We start from the raw sequence: 25,849 nt of genomic DNA on the forward strand, positions 1-25,849 counted from the left end.
GAAAGAAAGAAAGAAAGAAAGAAAGAAAGAAAGAAAGAAAGAGAAAGGAAGGAAGGAAGGAAGGAAGGAAGAAAGGAAGAAAGGAAGGAAGGAAGAAAGGAAGAAAGAAAGAAAGAAAGAAAGAAAGGAAGAAAGAAAGGAAGGAAGGAAGGAAGAAAGGAAGAAAGAAAGAAAGGAAGAAAGAAAGAAAGAAAGGAAGGAAGGAAGGAAGGAAGGAAGAAAGAAAGAAAAGAAGGAAGAAAGAAAAGAAGGAAGAAAGAAAGAAAGAGAAAGAAAGAAAAGAAGGAAGAAAAGAAAGAAGAAAAGAAAGAAAGAAAGAGAAAGAAAGAAAGAAAGAAAAAGAAAGAAAGAAAAAGAAAGAAAGAAAGAAAGAAAAAGAAAAAAGGAAAGAAAAATAGGAAGGTAGGCAGGCAGGCCAGCCATGACACAGAAGGGAAATGTGGTAATAATGTAATAATGTTCAGCCCAAAAAAGAGGACTTTGCCTACCTCTGTTGTAACAGTTTGACCACTGACACATGTAGACAAAAGAAGTACAGTTCTACGTGTATTTCCACATCTGTTGCTAGATCTTGTTTTAGCTGGGGAGGGTAAATGGGAAGGGGAAGCATATACACTGTATACACAATATCTTCCAAATTTGCACAGAAGACAGTGTGGCTGTTTTAAGTATGAGTTTTCCTGTTTTTTTGTTTTGTTTTGTTTTGTTTTGTTTTGTTTTTAGATAAAGAACACAGGGCTAGTTTATCTCAACAGCTATTAAAGAAGGAAGAGCCTGCTTGGAGTACTCAGAAATAATATAAAATTTCTTCCTGACAGGGTTCCCCAAAATATATCCTATGGAACATCAGTTTCAGGAGGTATCCAGAGAAAAGGGGGTATTGTGGTCAAACCATCTCAAAGGCACTGACAGGTCTTGAGGAAAGAAATCGTATTCATTTTGTTTACCTTGGTACTTCTTAAACTAATTATTAGGGCACAGATTAGTGTTTTTCTCTAGAAACATCTATGTATATTTCAAGAACTAGTGTTTTTTTGGTCATACTGAGAGCTACCGAGCTAGTTTTAAATGTGGGGAAATGTGGCATATAAATAAACAGATCTTTTCCTGGCAGGCAGGCAACCTGCAAGTCTCAAAAATTTCAACCAAAGTTAAACTCATTTTGAAATATAATTTGCCCTCCTTTGCCATTTGGTATTGCTGACACCCTCTCCATGGCTAAATGACTAAGCTATAAAACAAAGTAAAAGACAGTATTCTTGTGACTTAAATTCCATGTCCTGTCACTTGGAGCATGGGCCCCCACTCAGGACTCTGAATTACATATGCAAACTTCAAGTTCTCATTACATAACGTATGGATGCAACTGGAAAATGAAATCAAGGGCCTGCCTCACTATTCTGACCCTCTCTTCAGAGGCTACCTGAGAGTATGATTAAAACCAACTCAATTCTGCATTTAGGGGTCCATTTCACGTCACTCCTAAAACCTAAGTCCCATTCTGGAACCAAACTTCAGAGTCTTGAAAATCTGGTCAGAATTTTCAGAAAGATCGAATTACTCCCTCACTCCCTGCCTGCCACCGCAACTCAAGCTGAAAGACTGCCCCATGAACGATGATGTGAATGGCCTCCCAGCTAGGATTTCCTCAAGCCTTCCATGAGGGCTTCTGACCCTCTGTGCCTCTCCGCTTTACAGAACATACTCTTCCAGGAGCTCTAGGCCTCCATCAGCTACTGTAGCTCCTTTTGTGAGGATGTGAAGCCTACCATCCCACTGGGCGGAGGTCAGCATTGAAAGCAGTTATGCAGTTATGCAACTCTAGTCAGCCGGGGACGGCTATAATATGGAAGTTCCCGGAAGTTAGTGCTACTTCCTGGTAAGATTCTAAGGGCTGGATCTGAGAGCCAGGTGGGCAGTTTGTAAAAGACCAGGGCTTAGTTTAAAGAGGGTGGATTTAACTTCCAACCTTTGTACAGCTGGGCTCTCTAGATTAGAAGTTCGAAATAAAAGGGAAGGCCAAATCTCCAGTTCCAAGGCTACATGTTGAATGACTTACCTCAACTTCCACCTTCGTGAAGGGCTGGCAGAAAGTAAGCATACAAAGCTGAATGCTGAAGAGAAAAAAGAGCAGGCCATCTTTATGTGGTAATACAAGTAACACCTAATATTATTACTCAACGATCCTTTCTTTATACACAAGCACTGCGATGTCACATTTCATATATATTCTGCATTTATAAATGTCACCCTGCTGCTGTAACATTCCTTGGGCTTGAACAAGTATTCGTGCTATTCAAAAGTTAAATCACCAAATGCAATATCAAATATGCACTTGTGAGTCAGAGCGGCAGCTCGGCATGCTAAACCCCAAATTTGAAGTCTCCTTGACAACTCAGGCTTGTAGGCCTAAGTCCCTAGAGAAACTACCGAGGCCACAGGTTAAGGCACATAAGGGTGTTTATAGGACAACTCCGGAGTAGAACATTACGTTTCTAAACTCTTTCCTGATATGAAACAAAGAAAAAGAAAAGAAATCAGCGGGTCTTTCCCTAAGAGCAGAAACTTTATCGTAACTGTCCCAATTAATAATAAATGTTTAGGTTATGGAGAAATTTTCTTTCATTGTAAAGCTGGACAAAGGACAAAGGCTTTAAAATGATTATAGCCAAACTCTTCAAAGAAAATTTTTGAAAATAGTTGTTTCTATGTATGGCTTTCTAATACATATTTAGACTCTCTGGATAGGATGTCAATGGGATTTTTATTTCACCTCATTTAGACAGATGACCCAGAATTCTGGCAGAGTGGATTAATCTACATGTTTAAGAAAACAACCAACCTGTTTTTGCTATTGAGAAACTGAAATTGGGGCACCTGGATGACTCAGTTGGTGAAGCATCTGACTCTTGATTTTGGTTCAGGTCATGATCTCAGGGTCGTGACACTGAGCCCCGTGTCAGGCTCTGTACTCAGTGGCGAGTCTGCTTGAGATTCTGTCTGTCCCTCTCCCTCTGCCCCTCCCCTCCTCTTGTGCTCTCTCTCTCTCGCTAAAAAAAAAAAAGAAACTAAAATATGATTTATCTATAAAAAATTACTTAAAGGACTTACTTTACACAAGAAATTTGGAAATTTAAACAAAGAAGGGATTTAGGTAGATATACCAATTCCATATATAATTATAAATTGTGAATGTTAAGTATCAGTTCTCAAATTTTCCATCTGAGAGGGAAATAATCTTTTACTTTCAACCCCAAGCAAATAAAATCAATCCATATTATTTACCACAAAATAAACTGTTCTTGATTTATTTAAATTGAGCTTTGGAATTTAGTGACTCAAATAGATAAATCTGTTCTGAAAATTCTGAATGCTGTAAGAAAGAAAGAAAGAAAGACAAAAACAGAAAGACAGGAAGCAAGGAAGGAAGAGAGGGAGGAAGGGAGGGAGGCAGGGTGGGAGGGATGGTGGGGAGGGATGGAGGAGGGAAGGAAGGAGCCAGGCATAAGATCTCATTAAAACTGTGTTGTCTACATACACCCAAACCAAACAACACTTCTCAGACCCACACAAAACAGATTTTTCCATAGCTGCCCCTTCTATAAGTGTACTCCCTAAGTTTATTAACCTTCTCCCTTAGGCTATCTGCCTTAGCATAGACTCTCTTCCTTACAATCTCAGTCTAGACTCACCCTTAGAGCGAAGGCAATTGAGAAAACGGACTTTAAAGTAACAGCACAGTGCTAAATACACCATGAAGCCCATCAGAAGATAAAAGTGGAAATGAGAGTCACCATAGGCAAGTGCAATGTGGCACCTGGACAAAACATAATTGTGCCTTTTGAGGATTTTGTGTTTATCGGTCCTAAAAAATCTTTACCTCTGGAAAAATGTTTTCCCTCTCTTTTCTGAATTCCCTCTCCTATTTTCTTTTTCCCTTTATCACACATGTCCCAGGTTAGATGGCAAGATTAACCCAACCGTTACATTTTCTATCCTGATCCCCCTTCCAGGAAGGCCTTCCTGTACTTGACCTTCATGCCCACCTGCACTGCCACGCAAGTTACACAAGGCACACTGACCACACACTGACCACACAGGGAACCTGCAGTCACTGTCGCTGTAAGGAACTTAAATTGTAAAGACCCTGAGGATGACACACCTCAAGACACACAATGATGTTCTGCACCCAGTTTTTAGGCACTCCCTTTTCTAAAATGCTCTCATACGATTTGTTTCTCCTCACTTGCCCTTGTATAAAAAGCCAAAAACCAGGAACTCAAGATCAACAGTGACATGAAACATGTATTCTAGACAAATGAATAAACCGATTTCCTGAAGAGCTGAAGATCACATAACGCCTAGATATCCTTTGCAATGGATGGTATTTTGAGTGTCGTTTACTTAACTTCAACTATGAGGGACCAAAGCATAATAGGAACATACGTATCTCACATGTTAATAAACACTAACACATGTAACTGGCCCATCAGTTACCTATTCTGATTTAAATTTATTATTTCAATGCAATTCACACACACAAAATGGAAAAAATCAATATGTAGTATAAAAAAATCAGACTTTCATATGTTGTTTGGATGATCTAAGGAACTCACAAGGTACCTGAAGGCAAATGATGATTCCCCTTTACATATGTCCAAGTGGTAGTCCATGCATCAACAATGTTATGTGAACTCTCTATGTTCAGTATTAAAAGGCTTTGCTGGGTAAGCCCCCGGGCAAAGCCCTCAAATCCAGGCATTTTATACATGGCTCTCACTGCAGTATAAACCAGCTCAGACTTATCCAGGGGGAACTCGACAACAGGCCTTGAGGGAAAGTAAGATTCTACATGTTCTGTTCTTTCTAAAGGCCTGTTTCACTTCAGCTTGTTTACTGGTGAGCTGTATTCTTCTCCTCTCTTAAATGTTTATAGAAACTGCTGATCCCTATGATTTTAAAGTCCAAGAATGGAACTGAAAGCTTAGCTATTTTCTCAGCTCAGATCAGACACATCACTGCTATTTTAGGCCATATGACGCAACGGCTCTGGACTGCTTAAACTGATATAGTAAAACAACAATGGAGACACCAGCTAATATGCTGTCTGCAGTGGAAATAAAACTACAAGATTAAAGCTAAGTAGGATGCAAACCAGGTCATTGGACTGGTTCTTAAGAATTGGTAGATACACGCTTGAGACCCTAAGAACATGGCAGACAGCTAGAATTCTGCACATGGGAGGGGCCAGGGACTAATGGACAAGATAGTGATGTTCTCTACAGAGACTTCTCAGTGACAAGATTTCAGGATCTGATTAGAAATCTTTACTCTTAGGGCTCCTGGGTGGCTCAGTTGGTTAAGCGACTGCCTTCGGCTCAGGTCATGATCCTGGAGTCCCGGGATCGAGTCCCGCATCGGGCTCCCTGCTCGGCAGGGAGTCTGCTTCTCCCTCTGACCCTCCTCCCTCTCATGCTCTCTGTCTCTCATTCTCTCTCTCTCAAATAAATAAATAAAATCTTAAAAAAAAAAAAAAGAAATCTTTACTCTTAGGGGCGCCTGGGTGGCTCAGTCGGTTGGGCGTCCAGCTCTTGATTTCGGCTCAGGTCCTGATCTCAGGGTTGTGAGATCAAGCCCTGTGTTGGGCTCAGGCTCTGACTCAGCAGGCAGAGTGTACTTGTCCCTCTTCCTCCCCCCTCTTGCACACACACAGTCTTTCTCAAATAAATAAATAAACAAACAAATAAATAAAATCTTTAAAAAAAAGAAATCTTTAAAAAAAAACAAGGCTTATTTTTTCTTAAAAAAAGAAGGAATACATGATCTCTTTTTTCTTCTCTTGAATAAAATTTAAATAAACCAATAATAGAGAGAAGTGACTTACAATGTATATCCTTGCCACGTCCAAGTCACGGTATCCTACAATAACAGAAGTATTTAGACTGTTAGTTCAGTGAAAAAATGCCAAATAAAACCCAAATCTTATTTTAATATTGGTAGTCGTATACTTTCCTTCTGAATTAAAAGCAGTATGTTGAAAAGTAAAATGAGCCTATTATCAGCAGTGAATTGCTCTATGAATTCTTGAATTATATATCTATGCAGCAAAAATCTGTTTTCCATATGTAACCACCTATCTTTTTATGGAATTAAGTTGCTCTTAATTTTTAATAAAGCTATGTGCATGCTTAGCTATTTTTCTCCTAATATGGACATATCTGGGTAATTAATTTGCTTACAAACCCCAGAATATATCTTTTCTCAAAAAGAGGGGGATGGGTATTTGGAAGAAAAGATTAAAATAGTACATAGTGAAAGAATTTGAGAAAATGCCAAATAGGCAGAAGTATAATAAGTAAATTTTGATGGATTTTAATTTTTTTTAACTCCAGATGTTGAAAGTTGAGAAGCCAGCTACTGAAAGAAAAGCTGAATTGAGCAAGAACTCTTTACCTTAAATAACATAGATAATTAATTACAGCCTGATTTTTTATGTAAAGTCTCTAGTAGAGAAAGTTCCTCTCAGAACCAAAACAGATTCCAAAATACTTTTCTTTATAGGAAAATGGTGGCACCATCTATATCCAGAGGACAATGTTGTACTTGGCTGGAGCAGAGAGACTGTTTCCTAAGCCAACTGTGCACTTTCTATAGGATAACAGATTCTTTTCCTATATATCTTCTTATTTAAGTTACTTGCTAAGAGTTACACAGCTAGTAAGTACTGAGCCAGGAATGAAACACCAAGGCAATCCCAAATTTATCCTGCTACACCAGTTATCCTTCCAGTAATAACCGTTGAATCAGGAAACGTCTCCTTGTGGGCTTAGTGAAAATCACTTTACGCAAGTTTTCTGCTACGCAGTCTAAGACCCCGGTACCATTACTGTGACAATAGAGTAGAAGCTAAGGAAATGCCTTCTTGGAGCTTAATAACAGCAGAGACAAAATATAATATCGGTGTCCACAAGTACATGCCTATCTTGCAAACTTCTAAACGCTCCATGTGGCAAGGGGTATGGGGTCTGCCCATGTTCTTCCACCATGTGTCTATTCAGTGCTTCATTCGAAGTTTAAAAGGGGTGCTAGAGAATCTGTGCTGTTCGGAATGTCTGAGATTTTTCCCACAGTAAAACACTATGCTTACCAGCTTGTTTGGGTATCTGAGGAGGATTGGCTGCACCGGAACTCCAGGAATGAAGGCTCCTATAACCACAGTGAAATATTATAGCATCTTCCTTATATGACTATAAGGTTTACAATGAAGAAAATTAATAATAAGTGGTATACCTATCCTTACTGGTTTAAGAGTACACATAAACTGTTTGCTAATTGTCCGTAAATCCCTAGTGCTCACCAAAATGAGAGAGTTCTAAAATTCAGAATTATGAAACCAAAATATTAAATGTTATGCCCAAGTCGCTGAAAATGTTTATTTACATCTCCACGTGTTTTCATTTTCCAAATACACATTATTCAAAAGGGTTTAAAAAAAAGTGATAACAAAGTCAAACCCAAGAGAAACTGAGAACAAAATCTAAATAAAAGCGAGGGGCGCCTGGGTGGCTCAGTCATTAAGCGTCTGCCTTCGGCTCAGGTCATGGTCCCAGGGTCCTGGGATCGAGCCCTGCATCGGGCTCCCTGCTCGGCGGGAAGCCTGCTTCTCCTTCTCCCACTCCCCCTGCTTGTGTTCCCTCTCTCACTGTGTCTCTCTCTGTCAAATAAATAAATAAAATCTTTAAAAAAATAAAAATAAATAAAATAAAAGTGAATACTTGGAGCAAGGACTACCCCCACTTGCTAGAAGAGAGTTCTAACTTTGGCTCTGAGCATTCTAGCAGCCAATACAAAAACATGTTAAAGCATTACCAGTTACTAGGAAATTATGTATGAAATTACACATTACTGTGAAATTAGTGACTTCATAATATTAAAAAAAAGGAGTGAAGCACAGAAGGCATCTGAAGGCATTATAATGATCACTAAAATAGTTTTCTATCGGATAATGCAGGAACTAGGGTGTTTGTGAGGGTATCTTTGGAGGAAGAGACAAATCTGCTAGTGGTTTCTGTGTGTGCGTGTATGCACACAACCGGATACACCATCAAATGGTTCACATGTACACACACACAAACACGCATGTGCGCGCCCACACACACGAGCACATACACACGATAATCCAAGGAAGAAGGGGTTATGATACCAAAACAGAAAGTAAAGGAGTGAGTTCTGTGGATTCACAATATTAAAAACTTTCTTTTTTTTTTTTTTTAAAGATTTTATTTATTTGACAGAGAGAAACATAGCGAGAGGGAACACAAGCAGGGGGAGTAGGAGAGGGAGAAGCAGCCTCCCCGCTGAGCACGGAGCCCGATGCGGGGCTCGATCCCAGGACCCTGGGACCATGACCTGAGCCGTAGGCAGACGCTTAACGACTGAGCCACCCAGGCGCCCCTAAAAACTTTCTATTGGGAAAGAAATGCCCAGGACAAACTAACAAGTTGTTTTGTGTATTAGTAACAAATCATTTGAGAAACTGTCCATACTTTGTTATAGTACATAATTTAATTGATCTCACCTGGTTTAAAAGTAATCAAACAGGAACGATTAGTACAAGTACCTTCTGGGAAAACTAGTATCTTGGGAGAAAAGGAATACGTAGATTTAATATTTCAGTCTAATTAATAGATTGTCTCTTTACTCACTTTCTTATGACTTCACAAAGAGCCGCCAATTCTTAGAAAACAAAAGTGAAATAAAAGGCTAATACTTGATTCTATTGAAAGCTAGAATTGGATTATCCAGTTTTCCTCTAAAAGAACTGCTATCTGACCATTGAAATAATTAGAAAATGGATTAAAGCTTTGAATAGAAAATACACTTACTAAATGTTTCTTAATGACAATGCTAATGATCTGGATAAACTTAAAAGAAGATGCAGACCCTAAGTCCTGGTCAAAGAGCACATTAAATTCTTTCCTCTACTGCTTTACATCCTTAACCAAATCATTCCTACTTCCTTGTTTCTGTTTTCCTGTTAAAGGATATTCACTCCTACAACATACAGTTCAGGGATATATGGAGGAGGGAAAAAGGAGAAAATACTTACAACATGCTTTATGCTTACTTGGGTTAGTGGACATATGGAATACAATTTAGTATCTTTTTTGAGAAAGTATTTTTAGCTTTTAACATAAGTCCTTTCTGTTCTTCATGTGAAAGACATGCAGCGTAGTTTCCCCATTAACTGAACAAGCTGGATTTTCTGAAGCTTTTAGAATTTGGCAATGAGTAAATCGTTAAGTACATAAAATAAAAACAGAAAATTCCTGCACCCACAGCAGTTAGTATGTGTACTTAGTTGGTATTTGTATTTTATAATAATTAGAAAGGGAAAACATTATTAGGCGAAAGTGCCACCATGATGGGTTATTTATAAAATAAAAATGATAAGTGTATGCAATTTCATCCCTCAATTAAAAAACAACAACAACAACAATCAGGTTTCTTATCACAACTGGTACAATATCAAATATGGTTCATTCAGTGGAAATGCTACAGCTACTCTATTAACAATGAGTGGATATAGAGTAAATCATAAAATCTCAGCTCTGGAAGGGGCATTAAAAGCCATCTAGCATTGCCAATGCTTGAATTCTTTCTACAATATCCCCCCCAAGTGGTTGCTTAGTCAGTGCCTGAAAATTCTGGAGAAGGAGTTCAGATCAGATCATTCTACCTCTGGACAGAAAGTTCCTTGAGATGAGTGAGATGGGCTAAAATCTTACCTATTTGTTAACTTTGGCCTACCAGTCCTAGATATAGTAGCTGGATTCAAAGAGAAAAACCGAACCCTTATTCCGGGTGCCATTTCTTCCTGGTCACTTTTTAAGTCATTCCTCACATGCCATGGTTTCTAAACCTCCTGGTGGGTCATACTCCTCTTAATATTTTAACATCTACACATCATCATGGGTGGCCAGATCACTACCAGATCATGAGTCCTGCTAGAGGTCCCCTACTTACACCTGGGCCAAGGTAGAGTGATACTTATCAGAATTACCCAGGAGGCTCCCTTTATCCAGAAAATGTTGCCCCTCCCTCACCTTAAAAAGGCATTCTAGGGGATAGGGGTAGTAAGATGGTAAAGTCTGAAAAAGTTCTATAGGTGATTCGGATGTACCCCCTGAATTGAAAAGCCTTGTCTAAACATACTTCGGATAAGATTAAGACCATAATCGCTTTAAAAAAAAAAATAAACCTACCATATTGTTGAGTATATTTGAGCTTTGATATTTTGTCTTTAAGATAATAAATTCAGAGGTAGAGAATTACTTTTTATGACACAAAGTAAAAACTGTTTCAAAGAGTTTGGAGGATAAGAAAGAATGATACATTAATCCCATGGAGTATCTCATGGGGAAGAGGACTTTTTAATACTCACTCATTTGTTCTGTTTCTATTATGCCGAAAACACCCAGCATAGGTGTCCCCAAATGCTGCCATCTGTGGATCCAAATGATTTACATATATACAATAAGTAAACTCGCCGTATATCTAAACGAACTTCTGTATTTTACCTGTGGCCACTGCCCTCCTGATGTTGCTCGCCTTACTATTTCATTTATTGTGTTTTTTCGAGAGTCCGGATCTACCCGGGATACCAGCACTGGCTGCAAAGCTCGTAATAGTCCTTTAAAACAAACAAAAGGTCAGAGCCAAGTCACTTTTTTTTTTTTTTTTTGGCTAAAGCTACCACAGCAATGCTACTGAAAAAATCATGAAACAATTTTTATGTAAAGTTAAAATATAGCAAATCAAAGAGAACTTTAAAAAAAAACTGCTCTAATTCACAGCTTATTAGAAGGTTTTTTTTATATCTACAAAGATTTCATTGATATAACAGAAGTTAGCAGAAAGAATATGAAAGGAAACAAAGGCAATTTTCTCCCTGAAGGTCTTCTTCCTCAACTGACAGACATCCAAGCTTTGGAATATAAATCTACAATATTATCTTGTTTTATTTTAGGAATATCCTGAAAACTGATTGTGTGAATTCAGAGTACACATGGATAGGGAGCAATTATTAATTTTACTAAAATTTTCAGCACGCCAGTCTAAGTAGGTAGCTTCCTCACACATGCAAAATAACCTCAATTTACTGAAAATCTATCGCTAAAAAGCTTTTCAGGAAAATGCCATATTACACAAAGCAAGGTGGTTACACTGAAAAAAAAGAGAGAGAGAGAGAATGTGTGTAGTGCGTGTATGTGTGTGTTTTTCTTAGCTGAGTGAAAAGTGGCAGGAACTACTGCTATTTCTCCAGAGTGCCAAGGTAACATCGGGAAACTTCCATACCCACTCTCTCACCACTGGATGTTTGCAGTAACCTCAGGACGATGGGGAGCGGTTACTTAGAGACCCACACCCTAGGGAGAGACCAAAGCACCTGGTGGGATACACATCTCACTTGCTTCATTATTTTTTATGGCAGGAGGCACTTTATCGTTCCACATCATAATTTTCAAAGAGTTTCACATTGGTCCCTCATGGAGACTCTGGGGCAATAATAAGAAAACAGAGTTAAGAGGAAAGACTTCATGTGTCTATCAGCCTAATACCCCAAAGAGAAATTTGTGAAATGGCGTGTAACCGGTGTTTTCACAGATTCTTCAGTTAAATTCTCTCTCGAAAAAAATCCAGGCATATTTGGTACTTGAAAGCTGGTCTTTCTAGCTAGATACAAGGACAGAAAGCAAAGATGGTACGGTGACAAAAATAAGAATCTGAAAGAACTCTAAGGGCACAGAGAGGGAGGTCTCTAACCTTTATCACAAATTCCTTCCTTCGATATAATTCCTCACTAGAAGTAAGGAAATAGCTTTGAGAGCTTTTAAAAAGCCCACCGATAAACGATAGATGCTTTTTTTTAAAAGGTGACCCGCGAGCATGAAAAGATCTATGTTGTCTTACAAGTACTTACTGCCAATCAGAGGGACCTGTACGTTCTCGTTTCGAGATACTATTGAAGGCAACCCGGCTGCAACACAGGCAATTCCATCAAAGAATGTTGAATGGGGGGCAGCAACAAAAACTGGGGCCTCCATGGGGCGCGCCACCTTTCCCTTCATAGTAACTATGAATCCCATTGAAAAGAACAGGGCATGACCCAGAAACTTCAAAACTGGTTGAGTGATTTCCCTTTGGAAAGAAATATTTAAAAAAAAAAAAAAAAAGAAAGAGAGAGAGAGAGAGAGAAAAAGAAAAGACACAATTAGCCTTGCTAATCTCAGCTAATGGCGGGGCTTTACTCTAAAACACAACACAAAAACCCATACGTGTCAGAACATTTCATTTTAAAATATGAGCTAAGAGGAATAGCTAACAGTTATACGAAGGGTTCTTTCTGCCAGGTACTATTCTAAGGACTTTACATCTCTTTAATCCTCAGCCCAATTTTATGAAACGGGTATTATTTATCAGCATCCTCATTTTGCAGATGAGAAAACTGAGTCACCGAGAAGCAAAATTTCCCCAGGACATATGGCTAATAAGTGGCTCCATTATTCTGTGACTATAAAGGGATAAACATGAATTTCCCACACACATATCCCCCACTGAGAAACCCAAATGCCTACTGTTCTTCAGAGGACTCACCTGGGGAATGTACATGTGGGTAACAAAGATGCTGCTATCTCCCCCAAACACTTTTAGAACTCTCATGCTGAATCTGTCCTTTCCTATACAATTATAGCTCTTAGACATCATCAAAAATCTTAAAAGGTAAATTCACCATCTCACTTCCCTGGAACATAGATGCACTTACACAATTTCAGATGTCGAATTGCTTACTTTTTAAAAAGAATTTCTGTCATTACAGATTAATTAATTCATCGAACTGTGCCAGGTGACCTGCGCTGGACGCACAAGACAGATAAGATCCAGTCTCTGTCCTTGAGAAGCTCAACTGAGTAGGGAGACAAAAACCCACTTCTAGAAATGCAATTTAGAATGGACATCCAAGGATGTGAATAAGCACACAGCAGCTTTTCATGAAAAACAAAACATGTGTATTTCCCATAAGACATCTCATGAGAGCTTTAAAAAATAAGCTTCCTGTCTAATTCTCTTAACAGTCTTGTCATAATGCAGAGAAATGAGACACAGAAAACCAAGGCACTTTTCCAGAGGGCACAGGGAAATGACTGTGTCTCTCCTTCTTGCTCTTTCAAGTTCAGATGTCTATTTACCTAAGGATAAAAAGCTCAGCCTGTTACTGGATTTCTACACCTCCTATTTTTGATTTGTAGTGATGTAGATTCTAAAATATCCCATACTCAGAGCTGTTAAACACTTCTATCTAAATGATTTCAAAAAGGCTAAAAGTTTGGTGCTGCATAATTAACTTCAACGTTACCTGTTTGAGAGGAAGTAGAGAAACTTGCTTAATTGGCAAAAATAGAACTTTTTCCCCTAACATTTATTAAATCTGTTCTCTGGATTCTTGGACTATTCCCCTCCGTCATTATAGGGCTCCATAAGCCGTTAACGATAGAAACCAAAGAGGTAATTGAAAGGGATTGGTGCATCATGAAAAAATCTCTCATAAAGTATTTTTTAGTGATACGCAACCTTGAGTTCTGAAACAAAGGAGTGTGATTTGCAAGGATTGAGGTGGTATTAGTTCTCTGGGGACTCTGCCAGCCTTGGATTCACTTCCACTTCAAACCAGCCTTGGGCTGAATGTTGACATTTATTCACTAGAACATGAACTGAATAGCAAATTGCATATTTCTTTAAAAGTTTCTAGAACAGTGATTTTCAAAATTTTTGGAGAATATTCTCCTTCGAGATTTGGATGAAAGGAATGGACCCTGTGTACAGAGAAAAAAATGTGCACAATTTTGGAGAGTTCAACAGTGCCCTAAAACTCACCTATGGCTTCCTATTCCAAGGAATCCACATTTTAAAAGGCTTCACTCTCAGGATAAACATATGGCAACAAGTTGGCTCTGCCCAATGGGAATGAACTTTTACCAGTAACTTTGTTAATTTGTGATGAGTCTATTCTCTAATACCCTGCTAATTAGATAATGCTCGAGAAGCAATTCCATTCTCCCTCCATATTAATGTTTTAAAAAGCTAGGCTATATTGATTAAGAATTAAACTGTTATTAATAATAATCACTAAAGTATTAAGTACACTGTAACTTACCCACTTAATTATACCACTGTAGAAAGTACGTAGTTACTATATAGGGACAAAAGCAAATGTCAAGACTGAGGGAGAGCGGAAGAAAGCCAGGTATTTTCCTGCTATAATGGTTTCAGGTATACTAACTGGGTCTTCCAGAACCAAGGATCTATCACTTTTAAGCAATAACTCAGAAAACAATATTTTAATGTTAGGAAATTACAGCTTCAACAGAAGATTATCATAAGGTGCTTGGGCAGCAGTTTCTCCATATGATGAATTAAGAACCGTTTCATCTGAGAAACAGAAATAAATGGTGAATATTGAGTCGGCAGCAGTAGATAAAACTCTCGATTGATGATTAAACTATGGCAAACTCTTCTTTATCTTGATTTACCTAACATTTAGACATTATTCTTTCTTACCTCCTCCAACCAGTTATTGGATGGGTCAGCTTTTCGGGACAGCATGCTGTTGAAATGGCAGCAAATGGCCATGCCAGTAATATAATTAATGCGACCAACAAGGCACGGATTGGAAGCAGGATAATTCCAAGAAATAAAATCTGAAAGTCAAAGTTGATTAAAAAAAATAGGTGAATGGCCAGTATTTTAATGTTCTGGCTATCAATCAGAAACACGGAAGAGGAAAGTTTTGTGTTATCTATGCGTTCACTAAAGGATGAATTGAACATTACCCTGCCCCAGACATGAAGCCAAGCACAAAGAAAAATAAGGTACTATATCCCACCACACAACACCTACGATGTAGAAAAGCAACAGTGAAGAAAACCAGGTCCTATAAGAACATGTGATCTGTTTATCAAGGAAAGTAACTAGAGGATGCTGGGGAAACAAAGTATCTGACTGAGCAGTCAGGGAAAGCTTCCTGGAGGAGTTGAAGGCTGAATGGTCTTGAAAGAGCAACAGAAGCTAGCAAGGTAAGAGGGGAAATTGCTTTTTGGGAGCTATCAGTAGAAGGAAGAGTGTTAATGAAGTTGTTAGAGTGTGAAAGAGTAAATGCGTTATTTTATATACCTGCCAGTCCTTTATAACTAACAACAATAAGGAGATGGAGAAGGAAATAAAAAACAAGAATAAGAATGAAAATTAGTAAGAATGGCCAATAATACACGAATGCTTATTATGTAGCAGGCACAAGAAGCACTTGGCATGTAGAAACCTATTTTATTCCTACAACCTTAGGCTGTTTTACATACAGGAAAGGAATGGCACAGAGGAAGTTAGGTGTAGCTGCTGAGATCACAGTTACTAAGTGGCAGCACCAGGGTTTGAACCCAGCTTGGTTACAAAGCCCTTGCTCTTAATCCTATACCATACTGACTTTTTTTTTTAAAGATTTAAAAAATTTATTTGTCAGTGAGAGAGAGAGAGCACAAGCAGGGGGAGTGGCAGGCAGAGGGAGAAGCAGGCTCCCTGCTGATCAAGGAGCCCAATGCGGGACTCAATTCCAGGACCCTGGGATCATGACCTGAGCTGAAGGCAGATGCTTAACTGACTGAGCCACCCAGGCATCCTACCATATTGACTTTTAAGTGAAATAAACTATCCTTCACATTCTGCATGGAGCACTGGGTGTTGTGCACAAACAATGAATCATGGAACACTTCATCTAAAACTAATGATGTAATGTATGGGGATTAACATAAGAATAAAATTTTAAAAAAAGAAATAAACTATCCTTATGCACACTAAATTATCTTTCTTCTATTAGCCAACTACACTACTCAAACAGCGCTGTCCTTCTGCCTCTCCTGGCCATTAATGTGAATCTGAGCATCATCAAATAATTTATGAGGAGCACCAAATGATTTTGCTTTTCTGTCAAACAATTTAACATATAATTTAATCTGTCAAATTATGTGTGTGCATGTGTGTGTGTTTGAAGTCAAAATTATGTACAAGGAAATGTACAGCTCTTAAGTAGATCGTTCAGTGAGTTTTGATAAATGTATATCCTTGTACCTACCACCCAAAGTAAGACACAGAACACATCTACCCTCCAGTCATCTTACGCCTCTTCCAGTGAATCCCTACCCACTTAGGCAACCGATGCTGGATTTCTATCACTTGGATTAGTTTTGTCTGTTCTTGAACGTCACATAAATGAATCATACATTATGCATTGTTATGTGTCTAAGTTTCTTCCACTTAACATGTTTTTGAAATTCAACTATGTGATTTTGTAAATGAGTAATTCATTATTTTTGATTGCAGAATATGATTCCACTGTATGCCAATAGACAATTTGTTTATCTATTCTCCTGTTGATGAATCTCAGGGTTTCCAGTTGTGGGCTCTTATGGACTGAAGACCCTATGAACATTCTTATACAAGCCCTTTTGTGGACATGTGTTTTCCTTTCTCATATGAGGAGTGGAACTGCTGGGTCATAGATAGTTTAACTTGATAAGAAACGGCCAAAGCACTCTCCACAGTGGTTGCATCATTTTAAAGTGTCACTGCCAATGTATGAGAATTTTGGTCACTTGCACATCCTTGCCAACATTTGGTCTTAGTATTCTTTTCAAAAAATCAACTTTATCAAGGCATAATTTACATAAAATAAAATGCACGTATTTTAAGCGTGCAGATTAGGAGTTTTTCAAATATATATCCCTGGCCCTTGGCAACTAGTGACAGGCTCCTTTTCACCCTAGTTTTGCCTGTTCTAGATTGTCATGTAGAAATCACCCAGTATGTATTCTTTTATGTCTGGCTTCTTTCCTCCATATTTTTGAGATTCTACCATGTCGTCATTATGTACCAGTAGTAAAGCCTTTTCGGTTGCAGAGTATGATTCCACTGTATGAATATATCATGATTCATTTTTCCATTCTTCTTTATATGGACATTTGGCCTATTATAAGTTTTTAGCTATTATGAATATAGTTTTCATGGACATTAATGTTCAAATCTCGGTGTGGACATATATTTTTACTTCATTGGGAGTGAAACTATTGGGTCACGGTATGGTTAGCTTTACGAGAAACTGCCCCACTGTTTTCCACAGTGGTTGTATCATTTTACATTACCAACAAAGTATGGAAGTGTCTGTTGCTCCACATCCTCACCAACATTCGGTGTTGTCAGCCTTTCTAGCCATTCAAGTGGGTATAAAATAATATCTCATTGTGGTTTTCATTCACATTTCCTTGATGAACAATGATGTTGAGCACATTCTTCATGTGCTTATTGGTCATTCCTTTAACTCTTTATGTTAAGTGTCTGTTCACGTCTTTGGCCCATTTTTATTGGTTTGTTTGTTGTTCCCTTATAAATTTGTAGGAGTTCCTTATATGTTCCACTTCCAACACCTTTGTCGTTATATGTATTGAAGTATTTTCTCCTAGTCCGTGCCTTTTCATTTTCTTACTGGTATCATTTGATGAGAAGAATTTTAATTCTGATGTAGACTAATTTATCAATTTTTAGTTTTTGTTTTCTGTGTCCTTTCTAAGAAATCTATACTTACCTCAAGGTCATAATGATATTTTATATTCTCTTTTCTAGAAGCTGTATGGTGTTAGCTTTTGTTTCAGTTTATGATTCATCTTAAATTACTTTCTGTGTGTGGTATGCACTAGGGATCAAGGTTTGTTTTTATCCATAGCTCTATCTAGGTGTTCCAACACCATTTGTTGAAAAGACTTCATACTCCATAATGAATTTTCTTGGCAACTTTGTCAAAAATCAATCAAACACATATGTGTGGGGTCTCCATTATGTTTCATTGATTAGTTCATCTATTCTTCTGTCGATACCCCATTCTCTCAACTTCTGCAGTTTTTTTTTTGCCCCCCCCCCTTTTTTTTTAGCAAGTCTCAAAATCAGGTACTGTGTGTCCTGCAGCTTTTTCTTCTTCAAATTTTTTTTGGGCTAATCTAGTTCCTTTGCATTTCCACATACATTTCAAATTAATTTGTCAGTTTCCACCCAAACAAAAAAGCCTACTGGGATTTTTATTAGGGTTTCAATGAATCTATAGATCAATTTGGAGGGATTATCACCATAAAAATATTGATTCTCCCAATGTATAAACATAACATATCTCTCCACTTATGTAAAGGTCATTAATTCCTCACAACAGTGTTTTGTTGTTTTCAGTGTAGTGGTCTTACATGTTTTTGGTTAAATATATTCCTAATTATTTAACATAATTTTATTGCCATTATAAATAAGATTATTTAATTTTACTTGGCAATTCTTTGCTACTAGTATATAGACATGTAACTGATTTTAAGTTTTAATCTTATGTCCTACAACCTAGCCAAGTTCACTTACTAGTTCTAGTTGTTAGCCATTTTGTAGATTCTTTAGGATGTTCTACATATACAAACATGACAATGGTGGATAAATACAGTTATAATTTTTCCTTTCTTATTTTTAATTTTTTAAAATTTTATTTTAAATTTCAGTTTAGTGAACATACAGTGTCCTATTAGTTTCAGATGTGAAATACACTGATTCAACAATTCCATACATCATCCAGTGCTCATCAAGACAAGTGCATCCTTTAATCTCCATATCACCTATCTTACCAATCCCCCCACCCACTTCCCCTTTGGCAACTATCAGTTTGTCCTCTATGGTGATGAGTCTGTTTCTTGGTTTGTCTCTCTCTTTTCCCCTTTGCTCATTTTGTTTGTTATTTGTCTGTTTCTTAAATTCCACATATGAGAGAAATCATATGGTATTTGATTTTCTCTGACTGAGAAAATTCACTTTCCTTTCTAATCTCTCTGCCTTTTATTTTTTTCTCTTATTTTATTGCACTGGCTAGGACCCCCAGTTCAACGTTGAACAGAAGTGTTGAGCAAGATATCTGTCTTGTTCCCAACCTTTGGTGGAACAGCTTCAATATTTCACCATTATGATGCTAGCTAAAGGTGTTTCATAGATGCCCATTATTAGACTGAGAGTTCCCTCTTATTCGTATTTTACTGAGAATTTTTTTTAAAATGTCAGTGGATATTGAATTTTGTCAAATGAGTAACAAAATTTCTGCAACTATTGAAATGATCAAATGCTTCTTATCATATGTTTGGCTAGTATGATAAATTACATTGAAATACACATTTTTGTATGTTAAACCAACCTTATGTTCCTGGAATAAACCAAACTTGGACAGGATATGTTATCTTTTCCACATATTGCTATATATTTGACATGCTAATATTTTGTTAAGGGTTCTTATATCTGTGATCATGAAGGAAATTGGTCTATAATTTCCCTTTCTTATAACATTTTTTTCAGATTTTGTTATCAGGATAATGCTAGCCACATATGTTTTTGTATATTGTATTCATTTTCATTCATCTCAAAGTATTTACAAATTTTTCTTATGATTTCTTCTTTGAATCACTGATTATTTAGGAGTAATTTAATTTCCACATATTTGTGAATTTCCTAAATTTCTTGTTATTTTTTTCTAATTGCAATCCATTGTGGTTGGATAACATACATTATATTATTGTAATCCTCTTACGTTTACTGACACCTGTTTTATGGCCTACTATAATTGTCTTAGAGAATATTCCATGGGCACTTGAGAAAAATGTGTTTTCTGCTGTTGCTGGATGGAGTGCTCTCTTTATAGATTTCTTAGGTCTAGTTGAGTGTTGTTCAAGGCTTTTCCTTGTTTATATTGTTTCATTGTTCTACCACTATTGAAAGTGGGGAATTGAAGTCTCTAACTACTATTGTTGAATTGTGTATTTTCCACTTCAATCTGTTTTGCTTTGTGTATTTGGGGCTCTTTTGTTAGGTGCATATACGGTTCTAATTGTTATATTTTCTTGACGATGCAATCCCTTTTTTTAAAAAAAAATATTTATTTATTTGAGAGAGAAAGAATGAGAGAGAGAGAGAAAGCATGAGAGGGGAGAGGGTCAGAGGGAGAAGCAGACTCCCTGCTGAGCAGGCAGCCCGATGTGGGACTAGATCCTGGGACTCCAGAATCATGACCCGAGCCAAAGGCAGTTGCTTAATCAACTGAGCCACCCAGGCGCCCCAATGATGCAACCCTTTTATCATTATAAAGTGTCTTCCTTTATCTCTAGTAACAATTTCTGTCTTAAAGTCTATTTGATTTAACATTAATATAGCCCCTCCAGTTCTCTCTTAGTTACTGTTTGCATGGTATATCTTTTCTATCCTTTTACTTTCAACCTATTTGGGTCTTTGAATCTGAAGTGTGTCTTTTTAGATAGCATAGAGTTGGATTATGTATTTTTTTAAAAATATTTTATTTATTTGACAGAGAGAGAGATAGCGAGAGCAGGAACACAAGCAGGGGGAGTGGGAGAGGGAGAAGCAGGCTTCCCACTGAGCAGGGAGCCCGATGTGGGACTCGATCCCGGGACTCCGGGATCATGACCTGAGCCGAAGGCAGACGCTCAACGACTGAGACACCCAGGCGCCCGGATTATGTATTTTTATCAATTCTTCCATCTCTGGCTTTTAATTAGTGTGTTTAATCCATTTATATTTAATGTAATTACTGATAAGATTTACATCTGCTCTTTTGCTACTTGCTTTCTACATATCTATGTTTTTTTTGTTTCTCTATTTCTCCATTATTACCTTTCTTTTATGTTAAGTAGATATTTTCTAGTGTACCATTTTAATTCCCTTGTCACTTCTTTTAAAATTAATTTTCTTAGTGGTTGCCCTAAGTGTTCCCAACTTCATTTACAGTAACCTAGTTTGGATTAATACCAGTTTAATTATAATAGTATATAAAAATTGTGCTCCTATAGCTCTATTTCCTCCCTCCTCCTGTTTGCTATTTTTGTCATATAAATTACATCTTTACACATTATATATCTATCAACACAGATTTCTAACTATTGCTTTATGTAGTTGTCTTTTTTTTTTAAGATTTATTTATTTTAGAGAGAGAGTACATGTGCAAACACAAGTGGGGAGAGGGTTGGAGGGAGAAGGAGAGTAGCAGACTCCCCACTGAGTGTAGAGCCTAACACAGAACTTGATCCCAGGACCCTGAGATCATGACCTGAGTTGAAATCAAGAGTTGGACGCTTACCTGACTGAGCCACCTAGGTGCCCCTATGTAGTTGTCTTTTAAATCACATAGAAGACAAAAAGATTTACAAATAAAAATTATATTTATACATGTAGTTATCTTTACCAGTATTTTTATTTCTTCATGTGGATTGGAGTTACTCTCTAGTGTCATTTCAACCAAAGGGCTCCCTGTAGTATGTCTTTCAGGGCATGTATACTAGTGACAAATTCTCTCAGTTTCTGTTAATTTCTCTTCTCTCTCTCTTTTTTTAAAGATTTTATTTATTTATTTGACAGAGAGAGAGAGAGTGAGAGAGCACAAGCAAGGGGAGCAGCAGAGGGAGAGGGAGAATCAGGCTGCCTGCCAAGCAGGGAGCCTGATGGCGGGGCTCGATCCCAGGACCCTGGGATCATGACCTGAGCCGAAGGTAGACACTTAACCGACTGAGCCACCCAGGCACCCCTCTCCTCTATTTTTGAAAGATAGTTTTTCTGACTATATTAATCCTGGTTGACAATATTCTACTTTCAGCACTTTGAGTATATCATCCTATTGCCTTCTAGCCTCCATAGTTCCTGATGAGCAATCAGACATTAATCTTATTCGGGATCCCTTTGTGTATGATGAGTTACTTCTCTCTGCTTTCAAGATTCTCTCTTTTTCTTTGCCTTCTAACAGTTGGATTATGATGTATATAGGTATGGATATGTTTGAGTTTATTATACTTAGAAGTCATTAAACTTTTTGAATGCATAAATTTTTCACCAAATTTGGCAAGTTTTCAGCCATTTTTTCTTCAAACATTCTTTGCCTCCTTCTGTGGCTCCCATTATGTTTATGTTGATACACCTGATAATGTTCTACAGGTCTCTGAGATTCTGTTCACTTCTCTTCATCCTTTTTTCTTTCTGTTCCTCAGATTAATTAATCTCAGTGGATCTATCTTTAAATTTGCTGATTCTTCTGTTTGCTCAAGTCTGCTGTTGAGTCCCTCTAGTGAATTTTTCATTACAGCTATTATACTTCTTTTTGGTTCTTCTTTAATAATTTCTATTCTACTAATAATCTCTATTTGGTGATTCACTGTCTCATATTTTCTTTAGTTCTTTTGACATGGTTTCCTTTAGTTATGTGAACATATTTAAAATACCTGATTTAAAGTTTTTGGATAGTAGGCCAACATCTGGGCTTCCTTGGAGATAATTTGTATTGACTGCTATTTTTCCTATTTATGGGACATACTTTATTGTTTGTTATTATCATTTTGCAATTTTTTCTGTTGAAAAGCAAACATTTTAAATAATGTAACAACTCTGAAAATCAGATTCTCTTCCATCACCAGGGTGTATTGTTGTTGCTGTTTGTTTTTGTTATTTGTTTGTTCAGTGACTATTACGAACTAATTCTATAAAGGCTGTATTCTTTGTCATGTGTCATGTGTGGTTACTGAAGTCTCTGACCAATTAGTTTGGTAGTCAGCTAAGGATTAGATAAGACTTCCTTAAGTGCTTGGAATCAATAAGTTCCCCAGTGTTTGCAAAGAGCCTTTGTGTGCATGTTGGAACACACCTTCAACACACAGCCAAGTGGAAGTTCACAACTCTACCTTAGCTTTTACCTCCAGTTTGTACAGAGCCTGATGGTTAGCTAGAGGTGAGAGCTTAGGGTATTCTCATTTGTTGTTGTTGTTGTTTTTCAGGTCACATGCATAGCCCTGGGTATACACACAGGCCTATACATGTGGATACCCTTCTAGATTCCCATGAATATGTCAAAGCTTTTCGAAGTCCCCTAACTTCAAGCTGTTTGGTTAAGCCTATTGTTTGCTCCAATCAGTATTCACCACCTCAGGTAGCTGTCATGTTAAGCAATTGCCTCTGATTGTTTTGACAAACACCCCTGGAGAAAAGACTGTTTGCAGTGGGTAACCTCCAAGGTAGGTCAAATAAGCCTTGCAAACACCCTTGCAAATGACCTAGAAATAATCTTGACTGCAAGAAAGGACCATAGCATAGACCCCAAAGATAGAGTTAGAATGAGGTTATAGTATATTCATATAAGCTAACTCACATTCACAATGAGTAGCTAATATGGATTTTAATTAAGTTGTCAAATATTGGGCAACTTTTTTTCTGTGCCATTTCTAGGTCTGCAACAAATAATAGTATTTAACAGTAAATAAACCAACTTTGAGTAACCCTTTGACAAAATAAGAGGATTCCCCATCATATTTCCATTTGGTAATACATCATCTATGTAGGGAGGCCTTCTTTCCACACTCTCTCAGGGTTATTGTCCTCCCTGGATCTTCTTCATAGTACTACTAAAACACGGAAATGCATAAGTTTGTACTTGTCTCTTTAACTTTTTTCAGTGAAACATAAGCTTTAGATAGTCAGAGTTCTTATTTCTCTTGTTCACTGCTGTATCTCCAGAAATTAGCCTTGTGCCTGGTACATAATAGACATTCAACAAATACTTTTGGTACGATAAATGACCCACAATTACTACCAAACACTTATTTCAATTCCATATTCTATTGAGGAAATGAAAGCTAGGCTACTTGTTTCCATGCCACTAAGTAGCAGGATCTTAAATTGTCAAAAAGAGAAGGGGAAGGGCAAAGCTAAGTCCTACAATGAGATACAAAAGTGACAACAGTCCTTAAGCAAGATATTGATCACTTTCAAGGCTAAATTTAGTCTGAATTGATCATAGTAAGTCATACTTAAGTGAAAGTATATCCATCTTTTAAACTTGATAATACAGACAATACTGTTTTTCAATCAAGTCTGTTAAATCTTCCCTTTGCCCAGATTGTTCAAGACATTGAGACCTCTTTGGTCTACATTTTTAGTTAAAAAAAAAAAAAAAAGAAAAAACCTAGACCTATTGAATTCCATTCAATACAAACAGTAAATTTTAAGTACAGTATAAGATTTGTAGGCAACAAATAGCATAACTATCAATATTAAGATCACCAAACAATCCAGTTTCTTTCACACATTATCTCACTTAGTTTTAACCCTTCTTGATGTAGGACTATTCCAATTTAATAAATGAGTAAAGTGAAATTCAGAGAGGTTAAGTGACTTGGTCAAAGTCATACAACTAACTGATAAAGGGCACGGCCTGAGCAGGCCTTCTGACTAGACTAATGATCTTTCCACTATACTACAGCTCTTGGAAAGCTATTTGAAAGTGCTCTCCAAGTTGTAATAGGCCATGTTATAAAAAAAAAAAAAGAAAACCAACACCAACAATTAGTCTCTCTATAAATATGCCACTTTGGTCCTCTCTCCAAAATATGAAGCCAAATAGACATACTTACATTTAAGAATGACTGATTTCACCAAATCAAACTAAAATTAATCTTGAGTGATAGTCAAGGTATTTAGAAGTGTTTCAGAAGTTTTAAGATACAAAGGGAGCATCTATCCATTTAAAGACATGAAGATCAAATTTTTAAATATTTAGTTTCTTTACAAAGAGGTATTACTACATTATCTTCCCCTTCCTATCTCACACCCTTCTTCAACCCATTTGCCCATTTACCATTACTCTAACCTGCCTCTCCACTGTGGAGGACAATGGTCTCAGGGCATATAAGTGCGCTATGCAAAAATAACACTATTTCAAATCTGAAGTAAAGAAATGTGTGAGATGGACAGGAAAACATCAAAACCTTTTTTTTTTTTTCATGCAGGACACACAGGACAAATGTAGTGTGCACACTCTATCTTGTTCTTTGATCTCTAGCTTCACCAAAGGGGAAGTCCTCAGAGCAAGTTGTAACTGCTAATGGTAAAAGAGCGTTTTACAAGAAAAAGGAAAGAAAAGGAAACTTCCTTTTTGTATTCAGCGGTTTTTAACAGTGGAAGAATGTTTGGAGAAGTGTTGAATCTCAAAGAGTTTGAGTGAAGACTGATTCAGGACTGATTCAGGGTGAAGACTTCTGAATACCTTAAGCTGACCCACATTATCCCTTTTCTTAGATTCTGATTTTCGACCCTTGATGCCCCTTCTCAGCTAGATCATCTTGTTCTAATTCCAGACCTGGGTTCTCTGCCTTCTCCCTCACTCTTCACCTCCTAGACTGACTCCTCTCCTTCCCTAAGGCAAAAGAAAAAGAAATAAAGAAAAAAAAAAAGACTTCCCCAAGTCCACTCTCCTATAGACTGGCCACCCCTCCGCTCTAACAAACTCAACTTGAAGCTCTTGTCACAGATTCACCTCCCTTCTCAGCATGGAATGTTTCCTCCGCTACTGGCCTGCTCAGCTTTGTCTTGTTTAGGACCTGCCCCTCAGATCCACATGTCCTTCGCATTTTCTCTTCTCACACACCCTCAGACCACCCTCCAAGTGTCCTCAATTCTCATACCCACATCTCTGCCCCTTCCAGACTCATGGAACCTTCAAAAGCCCTCACCTCGCAGATCGACATCTCTTCCTTCCTCAGAGCCTTTGCTTCTCAGACGGGCACCCCCCACCTGGGATACCTCCCCATCATACCCACACTCCCCTCAGACAACAGCCCCCGGCAGACCCTGGTCCCTCTCCTGGATCTGCCTCCTCTCTCAGACCCACATCCCTCCCCTGGATCTG

At 37.7% G+C, this 25,849-nt stretch overlaps 1 protein-coding gene across 3 annotated transcripts in view; it reads right to left on the bottom strand.

The window, feature by feature from the left end:
- LPCAT2 (lysophosphatidylcholine acyltransferase 2) overlaps positions 1 to 25,849 on the bottom strand; it is a 66,253-nt gene that overhangs the window by 39,915 nt on the left and 489 nt on the right. For all 3 annotated transcript variants that reach the window (XM_035025191.1, XM_035025190.1, XM_035025189.1), the window contains exons 2-8: positions 14,620 to 14,759; positions 11,984 to 12,201; positions 10,581 to 10,693; positions 8,579 to 8,639; positions 7,148 to 7,206; positions 5,885 to 5,919; positions 2,060 to 2,114 (exon numbers count right to left, since the gene is read on the bottom strand). In XM_035025191.1, the coding sequence (XP_034881082.1) occupies positions 2,060 to 2,114; positions 5,885 to 5,919; positions 7,148 to 7,206; positions 8,579 to 8,639; positions 10,581 to 10,693; positions 11,984 to 12,201; positions 14,620 to 14,759 (681 nt within the window). The remainder of the gene's footprint in view (positions 1 to 2,059; positions 2,115 to 5,884; positions 5,920 to 7,147; positions 7,207 to 8,578; positions 8,640 to 10,580; positions 10,694 to 11,983; positions 12,202 to 14,619; positions 14,760 to 25,849) is intronic.

The sequence above is a fragment of the Mirounga leonina genome, unplaced genomic scaffold (genome assembly GCF_011800145.1).
Source record: "Mirounga leonina isolate KUSES-001 unplaced genomic scaffold, KU_Mleo_1.0 Mir_180, whole genome shotgun sequence".
Lineage (NCBI taxonomy): Eukaryota > Metazoa > Chordata > Mammalia > Carnivora > Phocidae > Mirounga > Mirounga leonina.